The sequence below is a fragment of the Neltuma alba genome, unplaced genomic scaffold (assembly GCF_004799145.2).
Source record: "Neltuma alba isolate B1F8T4 unplaced genomic scaffold, ASM479914v2 tig00004561_pilon, whole genome shotgun sequence".
NCBI classification, from domain to species: domain Eukaryota; kingdom Viridiplantae; phylum Streptophyta; class Magnoliopsida; order Fabales; family Fabaceae; genus Neltuma; species Neltuma alba.
The window spans coordinates 35,181-53,308 of NW_021633767.1; the positions used below are offsets into that span (position 1 = coordinate 35,181).

The window sequence follows — 18,128 nt, forward strand, 5'->3', positions numbered from 1 at the left end:
TGCATTATCTGCCTATAGAATAGATATTGTGGAATTTGGCCCCTTTGATTTAATCTTAAAAAATAAATAATTCTTACATTTATAAAAAAAGATGAGAATGGTTTTAATTATGATTGGTTACAATTATAAAAAAATTATTAGTATTCAGTGAATTTCGGATTTTATAATATTGTATGCACTTCTGTTCATAATAATAATTTATTCAAATCTTTTTTAAAATTTATGGTATTTTTGTGTATCTTCTGTTCTTATCACATTCCTTCCCATCTACCATATCTACAGCTTCTTGAAATAATTAAACATTTTCATTATTTTTAAAAATTTAAATAAACATTGTAAAATTTCATGTGAGTGTTTAAGAGATATGTTTGTAATACTACATCTGCTCCTTAATATAAGACCGTATTTGATTTTTATTTCAATTCTAAATATAAGACTCAAATCCACTGTCATATTTATGCATTTTTTTTTCAATGTAGTCCTTCTAATGATAGTTCTAACCAATACACTTGATTAGCAAAGGTATTTTAAGAAAGACAATACTCCTCCTATCCTAAATGTAAAACCCTTATAGTTCTAAATATAACACCCTTATACAAGTGTGTATAAGGGTCTTACATTTAGGACTGGAGGAGTATATATTTATTATAAATAACTAATTTAACTTATCATCTTAATATTCTCAAATTAATTAACTAATTTTTATAATTAAGACCAGAAACAGTAGCTTATAACCAATTATGAGCTGATGACAACAATAATGATTATTCATTGGGGCGCAACCCAACAATGGGCACCTTGAGCCACGTATGGCCTCAAGGTTAAAAATAAAATAGGAGGATAAAAATCTAATGTGGTTTATTAATATGGGGACCAAATAAGATAAATGTCTTGTCCATAATTAATATCATTGCTATTATTGTGAAGATGAGATGTGGACCCCGTTTGGTTCGTGAAGTTGTAGGATGAAATGAAAATGGCACAAAACATAAAAAAATCATTGATTTCCCTGTCAAAAAATATATTATACTTTTGTTAATATATTCTTATAATTCTATTTATAAAATATTTATAATATGTTTCACTGAAATTAAAAAGATTTTAAACTTTAATAAATATATGTTAAAGTTTAATAATTTTTAACTCCATTTTTATTTAATATATATGTGTGTATAATAATAGTTTACATAACAGGTTAAGAATAAAATTGTCACTTATATTGTCCTGTGTATAAATAATATTCTCTGGCATGCTGTTTGTCCTGTATATAAAGGTTAAACTTTGCGTGTTTATTGCTGGTCAAAAAAAAACTTTGTGTGTTTAGAAATTGAAAATTAAGGATAAAAAAATATCCATTCACTCGACACCATAAATTTTTTTAGGTCAAATATATCAGTCAAAGTCTGAAAAAAGGTAAATAATACCAACGCCTTTAAAATAAATTAACATCTGTTTTTTAGTAGCAAGACTCACAATTTTTTTAATAAAAATATCAAAATACCCCCAATTAAAATAAAAAATTAATAGTTAAAAATACCTATGAACTTATACCAAAAATTTATCAAACACCATATAATTTTTAATAAAAGTGTCAAAATATCTTTAATCTCAAAAGGCTATTGCATTAAAATGTGTTGGAGGTTTTTAATCATAATAATTTTTTTATATCCCCAATCTTTATAATTAAAAATACACCATTAATGTTTTTAATAATTTTTTTTCAGCCAAACTTTTTCCTTTTATAAGAAAGAACCAATTGTTATAGTTATTATATTAATTGTTATGACTAAAAATATTTTAATAGCATAAATATCATACATAATAGTTAAATATTTTTATAACTTATCGTGTTGTATACTTGAACACTATTATTACTTATCCTGAAGTGTTTTAATTTCAGAGAATTGTTAAATAAAATCAACAAAACAAATATTTACATTTTAATCATTTGATTAGTATTCATTTGATGTTTTTAGATTTTTAATTCAATTAAAAAAATTATAATTAAATCTTGAAAAAATTAGATGAGAATGCTCTAAAGTTTGATTGAAATAAAAAATTTCAATCTATTTTATAAGACTGTAAGTTTTTTTCTTGAAAAGAAAACAAATCAAGAAGACCATTGTGAGGTTGAAGGGAGATGGGTTTTTTTTTTCCCTAAACTAGGGGTATTTTGATACTCTTATTAAAAATTATATAGTATTTGATGAACTTTTAATACAAGTTTATGGTATATTTTTTATCCTTATATTCTTTTTGTTTTGATTGGGGTATTTTAGAACTTTCAGGAAAAAATTCATGGGCCCCACTATGAAAAAAATGAACGTTAGTTTATTTTAATAGTGTTGTCAATATTGACCTCTGTTTAAATTTTGATTAGTATATTTGATCTCAAAAAAAGTTTATGACATTAGATGAACTTTTGATATGTTTCTATGAGGATTTTTTGATATTTAACCCAAAAATTTAAGGGAAAAAGACAGAAAAATGCACCTCCAACTCCAAAAGCCCAGAAACGTCCGCCTAATTCCACAAATCCCATTTTGGTACCATGAGACCAAATTGGGATTATTATGTGAAAGGAAAAGACCACATTGCCCTTCATTTTAAATATTATTTTTAAAATATCACAGCCCCTACTGGCCGGCCGGTCACCAGACCTCCGGCAGCGGCGGTCACCGGAGCTCTGGCGACCAGCCGACAATTGGTCACAGGAGCTCCGGCGGTCGGAATTTTTTTTTTTTGAAAATTTTTACAACTTCAATATAACGGTTAACAACTTTTGTAATGTTATTAACAACTTCAATATAGTAATTAACAACAGCTTTTCTGGAAAATTCAACAAACTCCGGCGACCGGAAACAATTATTTTGAAAATTTTTACAACTCCAATATAACCGTTAACAACTTTTGTAATGCCATTCACAACTTCAATATAGCAATTAACAACAGCTTTTCTGGGAAATTCAACAAATTCCGGCGACCGGAAACAATTTTTTTGAAAATTTTTACAACTTCAGTATAGCGGTTAAAAACTTTTGTAACCCTATTAACAACTTCAGTATAGCGGTTAACAACAACAAACTCAGGCGACCGGAAACAATTTTTTTGAAAATTTTTACAACTTCAATATAACGGTTAACAACTTTTGTAAGCCTATTAACAACTCAGTATAGTGGTTAACAACAGGTTTTTGAGTTTGTTAAAGGCATTACTGAAGTTATAAAAAAGCCACTTTTTGAATTTTTCAAAAAATTTGTTGTTAACTGCTATATCAAAATTGTTAACTGTTATATTGGAATTGTAAAAATTTTCAAAAAAACGTAATTGTTAACATTATACTGAAGTTGAAAATTTTTACAACTCCAATATAACGGTTAACAATTTTTATAATGCTATTAACAACTTCAATATAGCAATTAACAACAAGTTTTCTAGGAAATTCAACAAACTCCGGCGACCAGAAATAATTTTTTTGAAAATTTTTACAACTTCAATATAGCGGTTAACAACTTTTGTAAGCCTATTAACAACTTCAGTATAGCGGTTAACAACAGGTTTTTGAGTTTGTTAAAGGCATTACTGAAGTTATAAAAATGTCACTTTTTGAATTTAAAAACTTGTTGTTAACTGCTATATCAAAGTTGTTAACCGTTATATTGGAGTTGTAAAAATTTTCAAAAAAATGTAATTGTGAACGTTATACTGAAGTTGAAAATTTTTACAACTCCAATATAACGGTTAACAACTTTTATAATGCCATTCACAACTTCAATATAGCAATTAATAACAGCTTTTCTGGGAAATTCAACAAACTCCGGCGACCGGAAACAATTTTTTTGAAAATTTTTACAACTTCAGTATAGCGGTTAACAACAGGTTTTTGAATTTGTTAAAGGCATTACTGAAGTTATAAAAGTGTCACTTTTTGAATTTAAAAACTTGTTGTTAACTGCTATATCAAAGTTGTTAACCGTTATATTGGAGTTGTAAAAATTTTCAAAAATGCCATTCACAACTTCAATATAGCAATTAACAACAGCTTTTCTGGGAAATTCAACAAACTCCGGCGACCGGAAACAATTTTTTTGAAAATTTTTACAACTTCAGTATAGCGGTTAACAACTTTTGTAACCCTATTAACAATTTCAATATAGCGGTTAACAACAGGTTTTTTCAACCGCTATACTGAAGTTGTTAACCGCTATACTGAAATTGTTAATAGGGTTACAAAAGTTGTTAACCGCTATACTGAAGTTGTAAAAATTTTCAAAAAAATTGTTTCCGGTCGCCGGAGTTTGTTGAATTTCCCAGAAAAGCTGTTGTTAATTGCTATATTGAAGTTGTGAATGGGATTACAAAAGTTATTAACGGTTATATTGGAGTTGTAAAAATTTTCAAAATAATTGTTTCCGGTCGCCGGAGTTTGTTGAATTTTCCAGAAAAGCTGTTGTTAATTGCTATATTGAAGTTGTTAATAGCATTACAAAAGTTGTTAACCGTTATATTAAAGTTGTAAAAATTTTCAAAAAAAAAAATTCCGACCGCCGGAGCTCCGGTGACCAATTGTCGGCTGGTCGCCGGAGCTTCGGTGACCGCCGCTGCCGGAGGTCTGGTGACCGGCCGGCTAGTAGGGGCTGTGATATTTTAAAAATAATATTTAAAATGAAGGGCAATGTGGTCTTTTCCTTTCACATAATAATCCCAATTTGGTCTCATGGTACCAAAATGAGATTTGTGGAATTGGGCGGACGTTTCTGGGCTTTTGGAATTGGAGGTGCATTTTTCTGTCTTTTTCCCAAAATTTAATACACTTTTTAATTTTTATTCTCAATTATCTGCTTATTTTTTATTTTATTTTTTCACCCGCTCTCAATCACCGCTTTGTAAATGAGAATATATTTAATAAAAAAATAGTGCATCTCTGATACATTTTTTTATATTTTTAACTACTTTAATCAATGTTTTGATTTATTATTACTTATAAACAATTAATTTAATAATATATGCTTTGATTTCAACCCCTACGCCTCTACCTGCCTGTAATAAAGTGAGGAAACCTTCGGGAGGTGCCCAGTCCAACGCGCTAAACTTGCCACGCGGGATTGGATATCGATCCCTTTCTACCTCGATTTTGACGACTCGATCGCTATCGTGTTCCTGTAACACTTGGCCACGTAGGAAGGCCATCCTGCCAAATGCTAACCTCACGTGCTTTCAGCAGCGAATGATACTTACGCGCTTTTACTTACATTCTTCGTGACTCGTGGCGTCGTATCATTGGTTAAGATTAAGCACCCCTGCCAAGCGAGAATGCGCTTACAAAGAGAAAAACCAGATAAACGAAGAATTTACAAATAGAACAGAAGAATTCACAAAAAAAAAAAAAAGGACTGCTTACAACTATAATAAGACGATAAGATGGACTAAGATCATTTACAGGTGAAGCTAGCATTCCTAATAAAGTCAACAAGTTAAGATTTACAAGTGAAATGTAATTGATAAGAGAATTAAGATAGTTTACAACTACAGTAATCAAGGACAATAACATCTTTTTGCCTATAAAATTTTATTTTATTTTGGACATTAGAATGCGATGAAATTTTAGAATTTTATGAAACTGTTGAAAAATAAGTTTCTCCCGTGAGGGTTAATTGAAATTCTACCAAAATATAAGTAAATCAAATAATCATACTATCATATAAAAAAAAAAAAAAAGAGACATGAGACACTCAAGGCTTGTTTGGAACAGCTTATAAGCTACTTTTTAATAGTTATTTACCAAATACGACTTAAGTATATGAAAAGAATTTTATCTCGATTTACGTAAAACGTCTTTATAGGAAATTTCTATCGCTCTGCCAAACGAGGCCTCACTAGATAGGGTGGCAAATTGCAAAATTGACATTTTCGAGGTTGCACTCATTTCTATGTCTTTCATTGGGCCATTCAACCATTCCGCAAGACAGGCCCCAATAGAGTCCCGTAATGGGCTTCCCCAGGTGATGCCCTTTTCTTCTTGCCCAAATAAGCCCAATTGTAACCCTACTTGTTTTCTATTCGGATGTCACTGTGCTTTGCTTTTCTTTTTTTTTTTTCCTCTCTTCTAAAACATAGGTATCCTCATATTAGAGAAAATTCTATTCAAGACACTTTTAGACACTAAATGTGGGTACCTCTCCCAGTAGGAATTCGAACCTTGATTCGTCATTTCGTGAGGAACTAGTTCCTTTTACTAGACCAAATCCCTATTGGTTGTGCTTTGCTTATTTGATTGAACGGTTCCCTTGTTTTCTTATATTGGACTTGAAGAAGTGATTATCCTTTAATTTAATGGATGAAAAATGAAAATGTGATCAAACCCTTACGTGAAAGCCTTAAAACCAAAAAAACATTTATCCCTTGACGTATAACCAAAAAAGGCACTAACGCCGTGAATGATCGTTTAAATTTTGACATTTCAAGTTTTTCAATATAACTATAAAAATAAAAAATGATTATTGCATGTTAAAAATTAGTTAAAACAAGTATACAGTCTCCAATAAATTCCAACAACGTCGTTAACAAGAGCAAGCTTAGAATTGCTAATGGCCTCCAATACCAATACCAACAGGAAAGGCAATGGTAAAGCAGGAGCACTAATAACTCAATTATGATTGGCTGAAAGTAAAAAAATAAAAAATAAATAAAAAGGAAAAAAAATCTAAGTCAAAGATATTCTCTTACTCTTTTTAGGGAATATATTCTCAATAAGCCCAACTGAGACCTTTCTTTTTGTTATAAACCAATAAAAGAATATCTCTCTTTGGATTTGTTCCGACTAAAATAATGTTATATACAAATATATTTACTGGCATTGCCCATATATTTTTACTCATGAATCTTGACACGCTAAGGGTCATAAATCCTCTTAAAATATTTTCGTACTTGTCCATATATGTGCGCATATATTTTAAAAGAAATTTGGTTATCAAATTAATAAATAATGAAAAATTATTCAAGGCTAAAAACCATCTTACGTATTCTAAAATGTTAATATAATTTTAATCTTTAAAATTTAAAATATTTTTTATTTTAGTTACTAAAATTTGAAACCCGTGTTTTTATTTATGATATTTGAAACCATATTTAGCTTCCATAAATTAAAATTTATAGATGAAGCGAATTTCAAGAACTAAAAATATTTATTTTAAGTTTTATGGACTAAAATTAAAATGAAATTAAATTTCAGATATTAAAAATTATAAAAATCATTTTTGACCAACAATTTATTGAAAATAAGTTATGATCTACGTATGTGCCCAAAGATCAGGTAACACATGATCCATCCCGAAATAAATAAATAGAATAAACAACATATTCTTATGCGAATGATGAGCTTTGCTAAATTAATTCTCTATCTCCGATTGGTTCCTAGGAGCACAAATTGAACAAAGGAAATTGCAGGAGAAAATTTGAAGAGACCTTGGAAATAAGAAAAAGCAATATATTCCAGTGTGCGGCAAAGCCTGCATTTTTGTACAGAATCACTAGAAATCAAATTATTCTGCTCTGGAACTTTCGCAAGTAGTACAATCAAAGAGACTCACTCATCCTTCCTTTCCTCATCGCATCGCAATAAAACGAGACTGAGCCTGAGGCATTCTTCCCCTTCATTTTTGCTTCAGTAAAAAACGACAAGGGGAAAATCAAAGTGCCGAGAGAGACAGAGATGAACGACGACACGAAGAAGAGCATTGCGGGGCCTCTTATGGCGAAACCCAACTCCGAAGATCGGAAGCTGTCATCGGCGGCGGCGGCCACACCCACCCCAACCAAGAAAGTCATCATTAAGAGTGCTGATATGTTGCCCGACATGCAGAAAGAGGCCGTAGATATCGCCGTCAATGTTAGCTCCTTTTCTGATTCTTTCAGTTTTTCCTACATTTGCTTCTTGTGTAATTTCTTCTGGGGTTTTTCTCTGGGCTTGCTTTGTTTTTGCTCTGTTGGGTTCAAGATTCCTGCTTTTTTGGGTGAATTAGGCATTTGAGAAGCACAACATAGAGAAAGATGTTGCCGAGCATATAAAGAAGGAGTTCGATAAGAGACATGGACCCACTTGGCATTGCATCGTTGGCCGTAATTTCGGTACTCTTCTTCTGTACTTTTTTAAAATTTTCCTTCTTGGACTTGACTGGCGTTTAATCGCATTCCCCTTGCCAAAAATGGAGTAGATCTAAGCTTCAAGTAGGTCGTCGTTTTCATCCTTAGTTGTTCTGCGCTGCAAATTCCGTTGCTTTTCTTCAGAATTACAAGTTAGAAGTAATGTTAAGGCTTACTTTGTCCACTTTTCTCTCTTTCCCTTCCCTCTGTATATAATTTTTTGGCGGTTTCGTCCTACTAATTTGGCTGTGCTTTATTTTTATATCTCTTCCTCCTTCCCAAACAAAAGCCTAAGTTGAAAGGTTGTAAAAGGGCATCTGGTTTAGTTTGTTTCTTTACGTACTTATCAACTTATGCACTTTGCTGATGGACAAACCACAATTGCTATCTGGTTTCAACTGCCTCATGACTCGTTTAACGGGACCTGCAGATCTGCAGTTAATGATATTTCCTTCTCTTTTAGCTTGCAAGTCTTGTTTGCCTGCTAGCCTGCTAGGTGATGATGAAGCAAATAAGCAATATATTCTCCAATGGGTGGCTAACCTTTTATCTGGTATACAAGGCAAATACTGCCTGCATGAAAAGCAACATTAGATATTGGTGCTCCATTCCAATGTACTATGATTAGAGACCCTCAGAACTGATAATTCACTAGGCAAAGGAAATGTGATTTTGACGCTAGAATGGCCTATAAAATAGGAGGACTTCGGATTTAGTGGTTAAACTTTCTGCTTGACTTGTTTCTCAGTTCATAAGGATGAGAATATACTTTTAGATCAGTATGTGGTGTTTTGAAATTTAGAGGAAATTGTGTTTGCTCACTCTAGTCTTTGGCTCCAATTGCAATATCTTATCTAATCTATTGAAATTACTGCAACTGGACATGAGGTGTAACTATGGCTACATCAGTGCAAAGGAATTTCTATTTCCACGTTCTAGGTGCTATGCCTGTAGAAATGTAGTACTGTGTCAGTAAGTTAGCTACGGGTTAGAATATTAAGATGAAATTTCAAATGGGAAGAACATTTTAGTAATACCATACAGCTAAAAATTTTAAAGATTGGGGGATTGTTGCAATGTAGCCAAGAAATCGGGGGGGCCAATTATGATTTTTTTAATAGATTAGGAGGGACGTTACAATTGAAGCAATCTATTGTCTGTAACTTCAAGATTATATTTTTAGTTTTTACTTCATTATAATATGCATCAAGTGCATTAGAAGAGTACAGGAACATTGAAATATAACAGAGCTTCAATATGATCAGTTAGTCTATGCTCCCTCTGTCATCTGTTGCCCTGGCTTTATGCTTTACTAAATTTCATTATTCAAAACTAATCCAAGTATTACAAAACATTTAAAACTCTTTTAAATTTGCAAAGACAAGTTTTTAAATTGATGTATTGTAATACTTGTAGGAGTAAAATTCTAATGTGTTTAGTGTTCATCAATATGCTTTTAATGGGTTTATGGCAAAGGAAGTCATTTCTCCGTCTCAATATCATTAACCTGCTAACAGGAAATTTTTGAAGAGGGCTGTCTTCTTGATTTTGGAATAAAGAGATATTATGCATTATTCATTCTTTATAGTAATATATTTGTAAACATTAAGCTATAGTTTGTATTTCATCGTATCTGTTTGATTTATATGAGCTCAAGTTTATGCCTTCTTATCCCCCCATGTTCCAAGTAAGAAAGCCTTAAAAGTGTTACCTTTTGATGCCATCCCAAGTAGCCCTTAAGGTGTTCTTTGGTGCAAGGGCTTCTTTAATTTTCCCTGGAAATCTCATTCGGGAGACTAATTAAGCCATGATTTGAGCATAATTAGACCAAGTTTTAAAATGTTTCACTGGATTCTTGATTCTCCTCAATATTTGGTTGCTCTTGAAATTGCTATCCTGATTAGAAGCCTGAGTTTATGATTTTCTACATTCCTCGTTTTGATATGAATGAGCTCAGGTGCCATAGATTTTCTATTCTTTCTCCTTCACCAAAGCTCAGGCAACTTCCATAACGTGTAGACAATCGGTAAATGAGAGTGAATTATTTGCGGAGAACTTCAACAATATTATCTACTCTTACCTAATGCTTCATCTTAATCGTATCTGAATTCAACTAGAAAATCTCTCCCTCCCTCCCTCCCTCTCTCACAAACACTCACACAATTCGAACATAATTTTAATGCTCCATTATATTTGAGCATGAGTTGATATAGCGGATCATGTGTTCACGACTCTAAGAAACCCTGCTGTGCTCCTATTTTACCTTTCTGTTTCTGGTTGTAACTCTGTTTGGCTGATGAGAAAATGGCAGAGGAAAAGATACCAGTGGTATATTTTAATTTTGAGAGTGATGTGCACCGAAGTATAATGGAGAACTGTTTCATGAAAAGCTAGCAATTGAGGTGCGAAAATCAGTGCTCGTTGCACTCCGTTGAGCATTTTTATCCTAAATGCAGAACTAACATACAATATTACTCTGGTTTCCATCAAATAGAGAGTGAATGAAGCAGAGACGGATATTTTGGTTTTTGCCACATTTCTTACTTTGATAAATCCATTTGAAGTTTCCTCATATACCAAGTCACGGGGTGAAATTAAAATTGATTTTCATGGCTTTAGACATTTAGTGCTTATCTTAAGAGTTGTAGCAGTGTAGTGACTGAAATAATCTTGGGAAAGAAAGTGAAAGAAAAGCTTCAGAATGTGGCCGTTTATAGCCACTAAACTCGCTTTTATTGAATCGATATGATTTAGGAAATCAGTTTTTCTTCAGGTTTCCACTTAACGAGATAGCTTAGTATCACATACATGGTTCTTCTATGTCAAAGTTCTATACAACTACTGGTATTCACTGCAACATCAGAAATTTCTCTTGGCCTTGTTCTTTTTTAAATACATAGGTGGCAAATAATGTTGTAAGGAGATATGAGTTGTCAATATTTTAGCAAATTGGCCATCATGGCATTCAGGAGAAATGCCATTTGGGTCTGATTGATCTCTCCCCATATTTTTCAATTTAGGTTATGTTAGGATTATTTTTTTTATAAACTTGGGAAAATACATGAAAAAAGGAAGGGGTGCTTTTGTGGGTCAGAGCTTTGACTTCCTATTTTGGCGAAAGAAGTAGAAAATAGGGTGGCTGTAGGGAGACTAAGGTCAAAGGCTACAATGGGTTGTTTTGGAGAGTGTGAAAGTCATATCTGGGGCCTATAAATTGTCCCATTTGGATTCAGCCAGGGGGGAGAGAGATTTGGAATTGAACTTGGCCCTTGGGGGAAGGAGAGAGCCAACCTCTCGAAAGATTGGCAACCTTGTTCTGTTTTAGAGTGTGGTATCATTGTGTTGTGGTCTGTGTTTTGAGTGTGTGGCTGCTAGTTAATTGTGTTCGTGTATGTGAGTGTGAGAGTGTGATCTGTGTGACTTAAATCACCCTACATCTTGTAATCTGGCATATTATATAGTAATATTATAATCAGTTTCAGTCATTCCAGTCTTTGTTATCTATTTCTAGATTTTAAGTCCTGTTATATTAGAGGGTCCTATCAGGTTACCAGACACATTTCAAGCAGAATATGACTGATAGGTATAATCAATTTAGTGTTTGATAATTTTCTTTCTTCTGAACGGAACATTGAAGAGTAAAACATCTTGTGCAAGTTTTATTCAAATAACAATCATCTCACTAAAGCGCTGAGTGCTGTCTCACAGACACGCCAAATTATTCGATGATGCTCTACTTGGTTGGATGGGCAGCTTCAATTTTCTTAACATTGTCCCTCATTTGGTTTGTTGGAGCCCAAGAGGAAAAGGGACAATTGCTCTGTCTTGCTGCTTAGCTGTATGCTTGCTGTTACTTTCGTAATGTTGTGAATGGAAAACCCATATAAACGCATTGCCCCTATTCTTGCAGGTTCGTACGTGACTCACGAAACAAACCACTTCGTTTATTTCTATTTGGATCAGAAAGCAGTTTTACTATTTAAATCAGGCTAAGCTGTATTATATGGGTGACAAGGATGGACAGGAAGTTTCTTGTGATTAAGCTGCTATATTTAACTCCTGTATGTATGGAATTCACTGGCTCGCAAACTCGTTTCAGGACATTTTTGTGCTTGTATATTTTTCATGTAAACTGGATCTGATGTCTGGCTTTGAATTTCAAGTTCTCAATTCTAGTCCTCCCATTTGTTCATCTTCGTTGCATTTGTTTATTTGGTGGTGGGATTTTCACATGTTTGGTCGAGTCTTCCAATTAACTTACGGGTAAGGAGAATTTTTGTTGGAGTCCATAAAAACCGCTTGTTATGTTTTTCTCAAGGGTACATTTTTGAAAAATTGAAGATTACTGCATGTAATTTTCCCTAGCTTTATTCCTGCTGGAGCCCCGTTGTTGTTAAGTGGAATGGCAATGGATTGGCGGCGGACAGAGCTCGGGCTATGGTGGTTTCTTGGATTCGAAATTTGATATAGTATTAAGTGATCGTGATCAAGTGGATGCTTGGATCACTTTATGTTTTATGAGATAAAATTGTGTTTTTTTTTGTTCCAAGTGTTCTCAAACTGTACCTAAATTCCAATATTAATGTTGCTATTGCTACTATTGTTATCATATAAATCAATATTAAAATTGTATGATTTCAGAAAATTTGTGCCTTTTGAAAACTAATGTCACCATTTTCTAGTCGCTTTCTAAACTCATGTAAAACTGGATATCAAATCAGTGAACGTGTATTAGAGTTGGATGACTGAAAAATGTTTTTATAAAATTAAGGGATTAAAGGTAAAATCTAATACTCTTCCGGTCTTTAATATAAGATTTATTTAACTAATTTGATTAGATTAAAGAAATTAGGTAAGTTAGTTAATTATAAGAAATGTGATATATTTTTTTTCACCATAATCATCTTTCTTAATACTCTCTCCCCCCTTCTATTTGATTATGGTTGAGAGAGCATCCATAGGGGTAATTTAGAGAAAATTGATAAATATGAGAAATGGGTCTTATATTTAGAACCAAAACTAATTCAATAGTTAGGTCTTATATTAAGGACCGGAGGAGTATAAAATTAAAGGATAAAAATAGTATTTTATTTTAAAAAAATAAAAGGAGAATGGTGACCTCTTTCCAGTTCCTCACGTTAGCATGCTGCCGTCAGGATCCCATTGCGTGTACTTAGTTGTTTAATCTTTAACGAAGTCATGGACCGGTTGATATTCCACCAAAAAAGTATAAAAAATAAAAAATAAAGAAAGAAAGAAAGAAAAAAATTTTCCCCCTAAAATTTGACTTTATTCTAATTTTAGTTTTTGAAATTTAAAACCAATAATTTAGGTCAAATTTAAAACAGATTTAAATAAAGCCATATTTTAATATAAACTAAAAACCATTAATTTAAAGTTTTAGGGATCAAAATTACTTATTTCAGATTGTAAGGACCATAACAAGTCAAATTTTATGAACTAAAAATGATATTTAGCCAGCTTTTTAATAAAAATTATAAATGCTCGCTTAAGTTCTGTTAAATATCTGTCGTTTATCGGGTAAATGTCGTGGGAGTAATACTTAAAGTATTACTTAAGTATTACTTTACATCATTCCACCATTTGAAACAATTACGAGTGTAGACTTTTTATCAATATCAACAAATAATACAAAACTCATAGTATCAGTATATAATACTCATTCGGTGGCTAACGCATGACCCAACTAGACAAATGATATTGATCTTATATGTAGAATCTATTTCATATATTTATTAATTTATTTTTTAAAGTAATCTTATTTATATTTCCCAATAATAATCAAATAGAAAAAATAAAAAAATTAAAAAAGATGCTTATGATATTTAAAAATATATATTATATTAACTAATTTAATTAATATTCTTAATCTACTCAAATTAATTGATTAAGCACTACTATTATATGAAGTATCAGAGCAGTAATATTTAATATACACGCACATATATCTTATAACATAAAGTATTGTTTAAAAATAATTTAAAAATAAATAATTAGTCGCATCATAAATGTTGGAGTTACGCCACACTTAAAACTTTCATGTTCGAGACCTCTAAAGCACTAAATGCGCATGCCTCCTTAATTCCAATTTTAGTTAAATTAGTTTCAAAGCCTCAACTCTTGTTTGTTTCTTATCACTTTATTTTAATGCCACATTTGATTTTTAATATAAAAATGAATTGGGAAGGCTAAATTTAATCTTAAATATAAAACCTTAATGTATTTCATCTTCTATCTTTCCTCAAAATATCTATATTGATAACAAAGGATTGTCAGATTAACTATCGAACCGTCGTATTAAGCATCAGATAGTATTTCACACACCCATCCAGATTATTATAACATTGTTACCAAACAAATCATTAAACATTAGAAAGTTAACACACACACACACACACACACACACACACACGCAAAAACACAAAACGCATGAGGGGCTCACATCACGAATACAAATATTGATGACACAATACTAGGCACACGCAAATACACCCATATCACACTATACTGCGCACTCACACGCACTCATGCAAATACGGCACAACCATCCATGTGCAGAACACACACACACACACATCACATAACACCAAACTCAGGGTAACATGTCTATATACCATATTATATAGAATTAGGAACAAAAATTTTAACATGCAGTAGTCGTGAAATACCATAAATGCCCCTCTCAGAAGTATATCACTCGAAAGCAGTAGGAAACATCTCCAATATTAACTAACTCCTCCTTTGGGTTACCTAGCAGGAGGGAGGCATGGCCAAAGTGGTGCTGTGTAGCTTCTGTGCTGCAGAGTTAACAGGTTGGGAGCTTTCTCTCTGCAGGTTGGTGCCAAATTAAAGAGAGTTTAAAAAGGACGTTTTGGCTTCATACTAGGAAGCACCAGGACAAAGATTTCACGAAAACAAAAGACACGGGGTTAAAAAAGTGAAATTACAGACAAAACTCATTAAACTAGAGAAACAAAAACTTTTCGGTGTCTTCGATGATAATAACAAGGTGGTTCTTCTTTCACTGTCTCAGCAGGCATACCCACCGGCCCGGCTTCTGGGTCCTTTCCGATGACCGCGAGAAGAAGCCGGCGAAGACGACGACGACGAAGACGACGGTGAAGCAGACGATGTGGGACTTTTCATGGCTGCCAGAGAACAAACCTCTCTTTGAATACTCTCTTCCTCGTCCATGAATATCTGCTTGCACCTGCACTCCACGCTGCAAAACCCCCTGTCTCCCCTGTAAAAATTCAAGTTCCATTATCCAAAACCAAACTGGAAAAAAACACCAGAATAAGCCTTTCGACAGATCTGGGTGATTTATTCATAGTATATATAAGATCTGGGTACGAACAGAAACAAGGCATACTTGTACATGTAGATGTCTTTTCCAGGCAAGAGTCTCTTTCTGCAGAGAAAGCACTGATCAAGAAAAGGCAGTGCCTGATGATGGGAATAACTCGGAGGCGAAACTGTCGAAGAAGAAGGTTTGTTGTTGACGAGCATGATGGTGGCTTTGTTAATGACTTGAGTTTTCTTCTTGTCGCTGAGAACACTAACTTTCTGGGCTTCCAGTACCACACTGAGACCCACCATCGTTCATGATCTGGTTTTCGCTCTCGCTCTCAGAACCACTCGCACAGGTCTGAGGGTTTGAATCTCTGGTGGAAGAAGAACAATTTTAAGGGAATTACATAAATAGCAGAGAGAAAGAAGAAAGGGAATAGGAGATAGTACGAGTGGGACCCCTACAGCTATGGAGCAGTGAGAAAGAACGATTAGCGAAGACGACGATTTGACTGATTTTGCTGTGGGAGTGCCACGTATAGGTCCCTTTTTTTTTTGGTGTCCTTTATTCCTTTTAATAGGTGATACGCTACATATTTCCAGTTAAAAATCACTTTTCCGGAAAAAAAATTTGATCTTTAAATATAAGTGAATTGAAAAGTTGTTAATAATATTTTTTTTAATTTTACTCATATTTAATTTTTACTGAAAAAAGCATAAAAAAGAAAGACATACTTAATTAATGACTTTTAAGTGTTATTTCTTAGTATGTAAGAACTAAACAAATTATTTTTTTTTCAATTTTAACCAACATTTTTATCTATATAATTGGATTAATTTTTTTAATTTTATATAATTAAAAATATCACCACACAAACACGCTAATATTAAACTTGAACCCTAATTCTATCTAAACATAATGAACAATACTGACATTTCAATCATATGTATATTATATGCTGATTCTGATTCCAAATAAAAAAATTTACTTCAGAGCGTATGTATGCACTATGTAGTCAAAGGCCTCCTGGCCCAATGCCTCTACGGGCGTATTTGGTATGAGGGATTTGGAAAGGAGAAAGAAAGATTTTAATCATTTTTTCTTGTTTAGTAACATACAAATTTTAAGAGGAAAGAGAAAATTAAAAAAAAATTCTCTTCCTTCCCCTCCTCAACCTCCCCTTCAAAATTGAGAGGTTTTGAAAGGAAATGGCAATATTTTGTCATGTTGTGGCTATTATACCCATCTCTTAAATAAAATAAGGACAGAATTATTTATGTTAAAATATTTTTTCCTTCTCTCCTCTCATGAACTAAACAAAGTAATATTAAAACTCCTCCATTCCACTCTTTTTTTAAAAATCCAAACAAGGTAATATTAAAATTCTTCTACTCTCCTCCCCATCCCTTCCCTCCATTAAAATCTCTCCCCTCCTTTTCTTTTTATTGAGCCAAACACATCCAAAGTGTGATTCACGACATGCAGTATTTGGGTTTGATCCGACCAGCAATAATAACTTGCCAAATAGAAATAAGGTAAAAAAAAAAGGAGTATATGTATGGACTGATGAAAGTATATGTTGAGGAGATTTTGTCGGGTAGCATTGATGGGTGTTTGGTAGAAGCCAAGTGGGTGCATACATATGCGTCTCCAGATCTTGTCATGGCTAACGAGGTGAATGCTGTGTCGCATTTGATTTAACCATTGTGTGGCCTTTTAGGTGACCTGCTCAATCCCTTTCTCTCCTTCTCTTTCACCCTTTTGTCTTTTCCTTCCCCCATTCCCCTCACTTCATATCCTATTCTTGGCATCTTAAATGTTAAATTGATTTATATATAAATACAAACAATATGATTTATTAAATTTTGATAACTTATTATTATAAGTATGTTTCGCTCAAATAATGATAATCTTGTACAAGCAAAATTAGACTCATGACCTCTTATTAAAAAAAAATTTTGTATCATTAGGCTACAAAAGTCATTTGCTGCATTATTAAAAAAAACAAACAAAATTTGATAAATAGTACTCCTCCGGTCCTTAATATAAGACCCATTTAACTGATTTGATTAAATTAAGGAAGTTAGGTAAGTTAGTTAATTATAAGAAATGTGACACGTTTTTCCTAAAACACCATAATCATTTTTCTTAATATCCCCTCTCCCCCTTTTACTTGATTATGATTGAGGGAGTATCTTTAGGGGTAATTTAGAGAAAATTAATCAGCATGAGAAATGAGTCTTATATTTATGACCAAAACTAACTCAACAATTGGGTCCTATATTAAGGACCGGAGGAGTATTGTACAAGTTTGAAATTACAAACCATGTCAAATCCCTAACCCCTCATTTATAAAAAGAGATTTAAAGTCACTTAAAGTCATTTGCCACATTGTAAATATCAAATTTTGATAATAGTTTTGTGGAGGCTTGACATTCTCTTATTGTACCCTGGGGGCCTCATGGTCCGTTTTGTGGTTGGCATCCTCTCTTTTTGGCAGTGAAGTTTAGAATGCGATCTCAATTTTCAGTATATATATATATATATGAGACTGTCAATCATGAGCGATTTTTTATTTTTTATTTATTGTGTTCTTTAATTAACAAGTGAATTTAGTCTGATCTTAGAAAACTTTTGGGATTTAAATGAGAATAATCGAGCTTCAAATAAGAGC

At 32.7% G+C, this 18,128-nt stretch overlaps 2 protein-coding genes across 2 annotated transcripts; one reads left to right on the forward strand and one right to left on the reverse strand.

Moving 5' to 3' along the window:
* Nucleotides 1-7,512: 7,512 nt before the first annotated feature.
* Nucleotides 7,513-12,334, forward strand: LOC114745232 (dynein light chain 2, cytoplasmic-like). The gene is made up of 3 exons (XM_028933382.1): nt 7,513-7,888; nt 8,022-8,127; nt 12,053-12,334. The coding sequence occupies exons 1-3, from the start codon at nt 7,712-7,714 to the stop codon at nt 12,133-12,135; spliced, it is 366 nt and encodes a 121-aa protein (XP_028789215.1). The 5' UTR covers nt 7,513-7,711; the 3' UTR covers nt 12,136-12,334.
* Nucleotides 12,335-14,744: 2,410 nt separating this feature from the next.
* LOC114745231 (FCS-Like Zinc finger 15-like) lies at nt 14,745-15,859 on the reverse strand. Its single transcript, XM_028933381.1, has 2 exons — nt 15,536-15,859; nt 14,745-15,406 (listed from the first exon to the last, which is right to left on the reverse strand). The coding sequence occupies exons 1-2, from the start codon at nt 15,760-15,762 to the stop codon at nt 15,193-15,195; spliced, it is 441 nt and encodes a 146-aa protein (XP_028789214.1). The 5' UTR covers nt 15,763-15,859; the 3' UTR covers nt 14,745-15,192.
* Nucleotides 15,860-18,128: the final 2,269 nt, after the last annotated feature.